The sequence below is a fragment of the Poecilia reticulata genome, chromosome 8, assembly GCF_904066995.2.
Source record: "Poecilia reticulata chromosome 8, P_reticulata-male-v2, whole genome shotgun sequence".
Lineage (NCBI taxonomy): Eukaryota > Metazoa > Chordata > Actinopteri > Cyprinodontiformes > Poeciliidae > Poecilia > Poecilia reticulata.
This window is the reverse complement of record NC_088837.1, coordinates 22905928-22916816: the sequence shown is the minus strand read 5'-3', so window position 1 is coordinate 22916816 and position 10889 is coordinate 22905928. Positions and strand designations below refer to the sequence as shown.

The window sequence follows — 10889 nt, the reverse complement described above, 5'->3', positions numbered from 1 at the left end:
CCGCCAAAAACGATCTTTTCTAGAAAAAACGTGGAACTCTGGCTTTGAAAAGTCGCAAAAAAGGAAGAAAAAAAAAGATTAATCTCAGAAATTTTTGATAAAAAAACGTGTAAATTTCTGAGTTTCAAAAGTCTATTTTTTTATTTATTTTTTTTGTCAAACTAACGTTAGGTAGTTTTTACTTTTTAGCAAATTTTTGACTTTTTACTCTCAAAATTTCTAGAAGAAATAAGAACATTGATCAGTTCTTTGGTGTGCTCCATTTTTCTATCTTCAAAATAATCCAAAATATAATCATAATACTCGTATATCGAGCTTATTAATTTTGTTAGAGTAAGGTTAAAACTAACTGGGTTAAAACTCTGGCAGATGTGACCAGAAAAAATCTCTACAGAAAACATCTGTCTATATTCACAGCCATGTTTTCTCATAAGTTACTTTTCTGATTCGTGCCATGAACAAATGTGAGATTTAAGTTAAAATCTTCATCATTTACAATGTCAGACAGTTAATTTATTTAACACAGACAACAGTAACACTGACTCCAACAGCCTTTGTATTAACTAGATACAGAGTTCTTTATGCAAACAGCAGCTAGAACAGTATAAAAATACATTTGTTTCTTTATTGAGCCTAAATGTGCAATTCTTATACAAAGTGAATGCAGATATTTCTCAAACATGTTTTTTTTTTCTCTCCTTCCATTATGGAAACCTGAGTCTGGGATGCAGTTTGTGTGTTTTTCAGACATTCCTTGCTTTCCTGCAGCCTCCGACCAGGAGAGGAGGATCATTTTTTGGTAATATTTGGTGAGATGGGGATCCATCTGGACAAAATATGGCTTTACATTTGCAGTAGGTCGCTCTAGGTGCCTTGCAGGACCGGGTCAGAGACGTGTCTCTGGATCTCCTGCATCTCTGTGGAGGTCTCCAGGTGTTCGGGGAGCGAGGGGAAGCGCTGGCTGCCGCCGAGGAGCCCGGGGGCTTCGTGGACGTTGGGGGACAGGAAGTGAGGACAGGTGAGGTCAACAGAGGGCAGTCGTGGCGGGTCGGCCTCTGGTGACATGGTGTCGTCTGACGCCACGGTGAGATGGACGCCGCTGGAGAGGGAGTCTCTAGATTTCTGCTTAAAGTCAGAATCTGGACTCTGGAAACACAAAAACACTCAGATGTAGATAAAATGTTTAAATGCTGCAGCATTAATACATTTAAATTGCATTTTTTTTTGCATTTCCTTTTTTTTCTGCACATTTTATGATAGTTGTAAATTGGAGAGAAAATCTTCACTGCAAAATTTTAAGTATTTTTGTTCTAGTTTCTAGTGCCAATATCTTAGTAAAATTGAATACAAGACAAAACTAACTTAAAATTAACTTTTCAGCAAGAAATAGTTTGTTTTAAGTCAATAATTCCTTAATATTGATTAAAAAACTACTAGTTCCACTGGCAGATTGTTTCATTTATAACTTGGGAAAAATGTTTTATGGGTGGAATGATCTGCAAGTTGAATTAGTACTTTTTAAAAATCAATATTAAGGAATTATTGGCTCAAGAAAGCCACTATATCTGGCAGAAAAGCTAATGTAAGTTAGTTTTGTCATTTAAAATGTGCAAAGATATTTCCACTAGAAACGAGAACAAAAATACTTGATAAGATTTGGTGAATTTCAGTGTTTCACAAATAAAAATTTAAAATGTAGCAAAAAGAAAACAACAGGAAATCCCAGCCATACTTAGTCAGATTTGGGTGAAAAAGCAAACATGTGGAAACTCTTGGTAGATGAAACAAAAACTTCAAAATACAACAACGGTAGAAAACTTTCATTGGACGTCAGCCTGAACCAAACTCTGCACCGCGCCATAAGATTCAGTGGTGGCAGCATCATGCTGTCCTCTGTCCAATCTTAATAATGTAAATAGGTCACCTGTCTTAAAGGTGACCTATTTACATTATTAAATATACTTTATACTAAAAAACAAAATATGGAGGAATAAAATGCAGTTCTGATACCTGCAGCAGGGAGGCGGTGCCGCCTGTCTGTCCCGGCTGGATTGGGGGGCCCGTGTGGATGGCGGGGGTTCCCGAGCCGTACAGGGTGGTGGGGTGAGGCAGGTGGGAGCCGGGCGACACGTCGCTGTAGGCGGGAGGAACCGGGGTCATCTGCCTCTGGAGGAGCTGCAGGATCACATTGATATCTGCAGTCATACGGGTCTCCAGCCTGGGAAGAGTTAAAAGGAAAAGGTCACAGGCAAATAAAATATGATTTAAATATGACGGTAAAATATTTGCACACAAGCAAAAATAATTTGGCTCTACTCTGAGTCCCTCCCGGATGACCGAGCTTCTCACCCTATCTCTAAGGGAGAGCCCAGCCACCCTGCGGAGGAAGCCCATTTCGGCCGCTTGTACCCGGGATCATGGCCATATTTGAGGGTGGGAACGTAGATCGACCGGTAAATCGAGAGCTTCGCTTTTTGGCTCAGCTCTCTCTTCACCACAACGGACCGGTACAGCGCCCGCTTCACAGTAGACGCTGCCCCAATCCGCCTGTCGATCTCCCGCTCCCTTCTTCCCTCATTTGTGAACAAGATCCTCAGATACTTAAACTCCTCCACTTGAGGCAGGACGACCCCCCTGACCCGGAGAAGGCACTCTACCCTTTTCCGGCTCAAGACCATGGCCTCGGATTTGGAGGCACTGAGCCTCATCCCGGCCGCTTCACACTCGGCTGCGAACCGCTCCAGTGAGAGCTGCAGATCACGTTCCGATGAAGCCAACAGGACCACATCATCCGCAAAAAGCAGAGATGCGATCCTAAGGCCACCAAAACGGATCCCCTCAACACCTCGGCTGCGCCTAGAAATTCTGTCCATAAAAGTAATGAACAGAATCGGTGACAAAGGGCAGCCTTGGCGGAGTCCCACTCTCACGGGAAACGAGCCCGACTTACTGCCGGCAATGCGGACCAGACTCTGACACCGGTCATACAGGGACCTGACAGCCCGTATCAAAGGGCCCGGTACCCCATACTCCCGGAGTACCCCCCACAGGGCCTCCCGAGGGACACGGTCGAACGCCTTCTCCAAGTCCACAAAACACATGTAGACTGGTTGGGCGAACTCCCATGCACCCTCCAGGACCCTGCTAAGGGTGTAGAGCTGGTCCAGTGTTCCACGACCAGGACGAAAACCACACTGCTCTTCCTGAATCCGAGGTTCGACTATCCGACAGACCCTCCTCTCCAGGACCCCTGAATAGACCTTACCAGGGAGGCTTAAGAGTGTGACCCCCCTGTAATTGGAGCACACCCTCCATTCCCCCTTTTTAAACAGGGGGACCACCACCCCAGTCTGCCAATCCAGGGGAACTGCCCCCGATGTCCATGCGATGTTGCAGAGTCGTGTAAGCCAACACAACCTTGTGTTGGCTTACACAAGCTATGCTGTGTAAGCCAACAGCTATAGCTGTGTAAGCTATGCTGTCTGGGGCATAAAGCCCCAGACAGCATAGCTCCTAGGATCATTGGGACACTCAAACCCCTCCACCACGATAAGGTGGCAGCCCAAGGAGAGGTCTTTGACAGTTCTTTATCCGTTAACCCACTTGGACAAACAGCTACTATCACAAAACGTACTTTCACAGAAAACACAGCAGAAACATTTAATCAAATCTAATCTTCTTCCTTGTCCTTAAGCTATAATGACGTAAATAAGTTGGTAGATGATTTTCAGTGCAAACTTTCAGATATCATTTATTACATTGCCCCCATTAAAGTGAAGGTTGTGACTGGTAGGAAGAAATCTCCATGGAGAAATGCACAAACAGTTCAATCTGCAAGACAACTCTGCTGCAGGGCCGAACGTAAATGGTGTAAAGCTCAACTGCACGTTTATTATGACATCTACAAGGAAAGACTTCGTAACTATCACACAACACTAAAACATGCAAGAGAGGCTTTCTTTGCAGATGTCATAAACAAAAACACTAACAACGCTTGAGCTTTATTTGCTACTCTTGACAGGCTCACAAATCCTCCGATGACGTTGCCACCTGAACTTCAATCTAATGCCGCCTGCAACAAGTTCTCCAGTTTCTTTTCAGAGAAAATTCAAAAGATCAGAGGACTAATCTGTACATCCACTCCAAAGCCAGTACCAATGCTGTGCCCAAACAAAACAAATGCAGGAAAAATGACCCAATTTCAACTACTTAATTATAAAACCCTACAATAAATTATAAGTCAATTAAGCTCTGGTTCCTGCTGTCTGGATGTCCTACCCACACATTTCTTTAAGAAAGTCCTGCCTGTTGTTGCTAATGATCTGATCCAAATAGTGAACTCATCGCTCTCATCAGGTGTTTTCCCCCAGGCTTTGAAAACAGCAGTTATCAAACCACTGATAAAAAAGAACAATCTAGACAAATCACTACTGCAGAATTACAGGCCGATCTCCAACCTCCCATTCATCAGCAAATTATTGAAAAAGCTGTTTTTAAACAATTAAATAACTTCCTAACAATAACAAACTGCTTTGACTCCTTCCAGTCTGGTTTTCGTGCTCACCACAGCATGGAGACGGCCTAGTCAAAGTGTTCAATGATATCCATATAAACACAGACTGTGGGAGAACCACAGTGCTGGTTCTGTTGGACCTCAGTGCAGCTTTCGACACTGTTGACCACGACATTTTACTGAATCGACTGGAGAGTTGGGTCGGACTCTCCGGTCCAGTGCTTCACTGGTTTGAATCTTACATAAAGAACGGATTTATTTGTTTAAATTGGAAACTTCTCATCAGAGAGGTCAAAGGTCACATGTGGGGTACCCCAAGGTTCAATCCTAGGACCCCTTCTTTTCAATATTTATATTCTCCCACTGGCTCAGGTTATAACAGGACATAGGATCAGCTACCACAATTATGCGGATGATACACAGCTTTACATCACGATGTCACCAGGTGACCTTTGACCCCATCCAATCACTGAATAGATGCTTAGAACAGATCAATGTGTGGATGTGCCAAAACTTTCTCCAGCTAAACAGAAACAAAACTGAAGTTATTATATTTGGACCTAAAGATGAGCGAACCCGAATCAATGCACAGCTTCAGTTATTACAACTAAAAACCAGCGATCAGCCCGAAACCTGGGAGTAGTGATGGACTCTGACCTGAACCTTCAGAGCCACATTAAGACAGTCACAAAGTCGGCCTTCTACCACCTGAAGAACATCTCCAGGATTAGAGGACTTATGTCTCAGCGCGATCTAGAGAAACTCATCCATGCGTTTATCTTTAGCAGCATTGATTACTGCAACAGCGTCTTCACAGGTCTGACTAATAAATCAATCAAACAGCTGCAGCTGATCCAGAAGCTGCTGCTCGGGTTCTCACTAAAACCAGGAAGATAGAGCACATAACACCAGTTTTAAAGTCCCTACACTGGCTCCCTGAAGCTCAGAGAATAGACTTTAAAATACTGATGTTAGTTTATAAATCACTGAACGGTTTAGCACCACATTAAAGATCTGTTATTACTGTACCAACCGTCTAGACCCTCAGATCTTCTGGTTCTGCATCCCCAGAACCAAACGAGGAGAAGTAGGACTCAGCTTCTATGCACCACAAATTTGGAACAAACTCCCAGAAAACTGTAAAACAGCTGAAACACTGAGTGCCTTTAAATTTCAACTTAAAATCCACCTGTTTAGAGTTGCTTATGGCTAAATTAGGGTTTTAAAGTCTTAGGTTTGAGAATCCTTGTATGATGTCGCTCTGCTAAAACTCTGTTCGAGGAAACCCCATAAGGGCAAGTCCTCACGTGGATCGATGTTTTTAATGTTTTTATCTTTACTTTTAATAATGTTTTTATCTTTTTAAAATCTTTTTCTAAATCTCTCTCATTCTCTGTTTTTATTTTTATTTTAATTATGTAAAGCACTTTGAAATGCCTTGCTGCTGAAATGTGCAATGCAAATAAAATTTGATTTGATTTGATTTAACGTGTTTATTGTTAGCGTAGCTATTTGTTTGGCAAAGATTCTGGTGAGCTATGCTAACCCCTGGCAATAATTACCAGTTTTAGTGCAAACATTTATTTTCCATGAGGTGGCCATTTTGAAAAATGTCCACCAGAAAAAGGAAATATATAATTTCTATGGTTGAAAACATGTAGGCTATGATTTGACACCAAACACAATCATCTAACTGGTGATTTTATAGTTAAAATTAATTTCCATAACAACTGTGGTGACCATTTTGAAAAATAGGTGCCATTTTGAATTTTTCAGCAGTGTTTTAACTACAGAAGCACTATTACACCCATTTTTTCATGATGTAAAACACAGCAGAAGAACAGGGGGTATAGCTCAGTGGTAGAGCATTTGACTGCAGATCAAGAGGTCCCCGGTTCAAATCCGAGTGCCCCCTACTGTTTTCATTATTCTGGACCCTGAACTGGATTCATGGTACCTGTTGAGCTGTGACTGCAGGAGCTCCAGTCTGGATTCCAGCTCCCGAGGCCGATCCTCAGCGCAGAACGAAGGCCGAAACCCAGACCTCACTGCCGACTGCCTCCTCTGGTTCTCAGACTGGCTGGATCTGCGGTCTGACCAGTAGCCGTACAAGCCTGACACACTGATAGGGGGCGCTGCTGCACAATTTAAGAAAAATATACTGACACTTGGCATTTTCTTTCAAGTTTTCATTTAAAAACTGCATTTTCTTCTTCTGTAGTCTTTGCACATATCGCATTCCCAAGCATTTGATTTGGTTAAATACTAGATTATTTTTAATTCTTTGATTTTGTAGTTCTTGTTTTACAATGATTAGACAAATCAGTTAAAGAAAACTGAATCCACATATTTTTTCTTGTAGCCTTTGCACATATATGATATTCATAAACATTGTATTTGGTTTAATATTTATTTAGTAGTTTAAATTGTTCCATTTTGTAGATTTTAAATAAAATATTCCCCATTATTTTAAAATAATTACATGAGTAAATAGAGAACTGAAGAGCTACAGTTTCTTTGCTAAATCATTCAAACCATTTGAACTTTTTAAAATATGTCACCTTAAAACCAAAAGACCTCAGTATATTTAACTGAGGCCAACAAAAACAAGCACAAAGGAGGAATTATGAAGGGTTTTAATTAGTATTCAGCCTCCATTACTTTCAAATAAACCAAAAACGGTGATAGACAACTGTCCACTTCAAAATTATGAAGTTTTTTTGTGTCTTTTACATCAAATCCTGGCAAAATATTAAATTTTATGGTTTTAACATCAAACTTTTTGTGAAAGTTCAATGCATTGTTTGTACCTGAGTACGGAGAGCCTCCAAGATCCACAGCCTGCCCCATTAGAGCAGAAGGTCCGCAGTGGGGTCGGATGGTGACCCTGGAAGGTTGGTAGTCTCTGGTGTCAGAGCCGTGGACGAACAGCTCCCCCTTGTGTTGAACAGGCTTAATTTCCTCATCACTGGACTGAGAACAAACGCTGGCGCTGCTACAGAGATCCTCCCAGTGAGACCCGGCCACCATTCTGCGCCGGTGGTTCACCGTCAGACACGACTGATCTGGGTACGAGTCCTCGTGGTCCATCCCATCTGCATGCAGAAAAACGCAGCTCAAGACAAGATGGAGGCAAAAAAAACTGTAGGTAGAATTTATGACGGTGGATGGTCATTGGGAAAAAAGAGAAGGAATACAGTTTTACCAAAAAATCTCTGAAATTTTCTGAGTTTGAAGAGTCAAGAAGTTGCTAGAAAAAAACTAAAATTTTCAGAGTAATTTCAGGAAAATTCTGGGAAAAAAACAAGAAAATTTCTGAGTTTGAAAAGTCAAATATGTTCTATAAAAACTCAAAATTAAATTTATATTTTCTTTAAAAAAATTAAAGAGGAGTTTCAAAAGTGGAACCTTTGCTTAAAAAAAAAGAACAAGGCAATTAATGAGTTTCAACAGTCAAAAAATATGCTAGAAAAAAATCTGAAATTCAGGTTAACCTTAGACATTTTTTAGGAAAAAAGCAAGGAAATTTCTGAGTTTCAAAATGTGAAAATGTTAAACTTTTTATCAATGGAAATCTTCCAACTTTCCAATTTCCAAGACTTCTTCTCAAAAAATTTATAAGATTAATCAAAAAATGTATTTTTTTTTTCAGAAAATTTTTGACTAATTTTTTCTATACAAAAAAAAATTTTGCCCGGCAGAAAAATAAAAATAATTCTCACCCGGCCGGTTCCGGCGCCGCAGGGAGCTTCTGCGATGCCTCGTCAGTCGGCAGCCGCACTCGGAGCTCCTGCTCGGGGTTTGCTGGTTTATTCTGTCTGCCTGAGTCATATTAGTTTCAGTCATTTAAAACCCAAACAGTACATTTTCTAGCAATTAGACATTGTTTCTAAAACATTTGGTAACAGTATCCTAAGTGGTGTTTTAATGATTTGGCTGTGAACATTTTGCTTGGGCCTGGAAGACATGCCGTGATGCACAAAAGTCTTAAACCAAGTTCTTTTTTGTATCCACACCCAATCGCAACAAAATGAGGAACTTAAACAAGAACAAAAAAAGTTAAAACAGCTCAGAAACGTAAGAAGGGCTGCAACGAACCATTATTCTGATGATCGAATTAAAAATGCACAATATTAAAATTTTTCACTAATACTATTGAAGCCCTTTTAATGATGCATTTATAAATTAGAAAAAAAAATCAATAAAATAGCATTCCTTTAGTAAATCTCAACCAGGTGAAATTAAACTGCTGCCGGCCACGCATAACAACTCGACGTTTACCCTCGCATTTGAAAATGGCTGCAAACAGATGCAGTTATACAACAGTCCATCTTTGAAAAGCGTAAGTGGAGCCTTCTGCAGAAGCAGCAAGGATGCTGGTTCTTCAACAACAAAACACTTGTCTTTTCCAGAAGCCATTGTACAGTGGATAAAGCGGTAAAACCAGCTGACCAAATGTGCTGGAGCTCTGCGCGGGTTGCTAAGTAACGGGGTTGCTCTGTGCAGGTTGCAGTTCCCTTTGAATGTGATTTTACAATCAGAAGGTTTTTTAAAACGTGTCATTTTCTAGACACTCAAAACATTCAATTACTGCCAAAAAAAACAGCTGTTTGTTTTTTTTACACAGTTCAGATCCAAATGAAAATATAAAAACGTGAAAAAAGTAAAACTTGCATAATACGCCCCATTTAAGAAATCTCAAGAAATAAGAGGTCTACTGGAGGCAAAACATAAATAAACGATTCAGAATATTTGCCTTTAGATTCACTTTTTACCTTCATTTACCTTTTTTATTCAGAATAATTCAATTAATTCAGCAAATTCCACACGGATGTTGTAACATCGCCCTCTAGTGGTACTCACATCTCTGAGGTTAAAGGTGATCTCCAAATTGTTCCAGAAGGAGTCAGCAAAGTCTGGATACATCTCCAGCACCTCCAGCAGGTCGTCCCTCAGGATCTTATGAAGGTCGCAGTAGGTCAAAGCCCGAACGTCAGCGCTGGATTTCCCGGGCCTGCCATAGACGTGGTTGGGTTCACCAAAGATGTCGTTCTTTCCTGCAAACACATCCCAGCAACATACTTCAGTAACTGGGTATATAACTCTGAATAGAAATAAAAATTAAAGGGATTCCTGGTCTGCAACAGAACAAATTAACTGTCCTCACAAACGCAGCTATAAAAGAAGTGACCTATGCAGGCTGGATGTGATATTGATGATCAATGCGATTGTAAAATGAAAGTGGAGCTGTGCCCAAACACCTCGGGCGGCACAACACACAAAAACAAACGCATGCTGTCAAGATGTCAAGGATAGCATCAGATGGCGCTTTGGCTACAGGAGTTGCAGCTGCAGGATGTAGCTACGTGCAACTACAAAAATATGTTTTATATGTTGTTTATAGAGTATGAGACAGAATCCACTTTCTACCAGAGCTACTATTGCAAAAATGAACAACTACTGTTCAAAAGCCAGTCAGAGCCAGGAGGAGGGTCTTGGCGCAGTCAATCACTCTCATATACGTTGCTCAATGTGCTAATGGTGGAAAAACAACTTACTGTTACAGGAAAATCTGTGGGTATGCTAACTAGCATTAGCATTGGTGGCAGGTGTGAACGGCGCTAAGTCCCACCGTGGTGCATTTCAAATATGTAAAAACCATATTTGCTTTAGTAAAAGTTACACACAGCAGCATTAAAGCACAAAAAATAACAAAATGTCTGTAGCATCCCATCAATATTGATAAGACCAGAACCGTCTAGTAGCTGTCTAGTAAAAACGAGACAGGAACAAACAGTAACTACAGTTGTTTTCACGCCTTACATTAGATTAGCACAAATTGTTTCATTAATACAAGCTATCAGATTTTTCCATGAACATTTCAAATCATCTACAACAATCACCAATAAAGTAGATAGTGAATATGGGGTATTTTGCGATTTAATTAAAGCCTATATAGCACTGGACGTATCATGATACATTTTTTAAACCAGTTGATATTGATCATTTTTAGTTTTAAATAAAAAAATGTAATAACGCCAAACAGTAAATGTAAACGTTCCTGTTTTATCCACAGTTTTCTCTTCAGCTGATGATTCTGTCCTGGGAAATTTGGGTCGTAGAAAACAATCTGTTTTCACATGTTGTGCTTCTTTCCATTGTTTACCAAAAGTGAAAATAGGAACAAGTTCATTCCCTGGGATTTTTTTAGTCAGTATATTATTGGTTGTTTTTTCTAAATTAGGAAAATAACAACAACTACATATTAAAGAATATTAACTACGATGAAAAATAAAATAATCGTGACATTTTCTTGGGGGGGCCATAGCCCCCTGTAATCCACCCCCTGGAGCCACCACTGCTAACCTTTTCATGT

The 10889-nt window shown here is 40.4% G+C and overlaps 1 protein-coding gene and 1 non-coding gene across 5 annotated transcripts in view; one reads left to right on the top strand and one right to left on the bottom strand.

Annotated features, from left to right (window-relative positions):
- Positions 1-484: 484 nt before the first annotated feature.
- kcnh6a (potassium voltage-gated channel, subfamily H (eag-related), member 6a) overlaps positions 485-10889 on the bottom strand; it is a 36925-nt gene continuing 26520 nt past the window's right edge. For 3 of the 4 annotated variants that reach the window (XM_081610258.1, XM_008416313.3, XM_008416316.3), the window contains 6 exons: positions 9377-9570; positions 8236-8335; positions 7324-7608; positions 6471-6651; positions 2011-2218; positions 485-1146 (listed from right to left, as the gene is read on the bottom strand). In XM_081610258.1, coding sequence (XP_081466384.1) covers positions 865-1146; positions 2011-2218; positions 6471-6651; positions 7324-7608; positions 8236-8335; positions 9377-9570 — 1250 coding nt within the window. In that variant the 3' untranslated portion in view covers positions 485-864. The remainder of the gene's footprint in view (positions 1147-2010; positions 2219-6470; positions 6652-7323; positions 7609-8235; positions 8336-9376; positions 9571-10889) is intronic. The other variant, XM_008416314.3, reaches the window with a different exon arrangement.
- On the top strand, positions 6357-6428 carry trnac-gca (transfer RNA cysteine (anticodon GCA)). The gene has a single exon. It is a non-coding gene; the product is annotated as a tRNA-Cys (tRNA).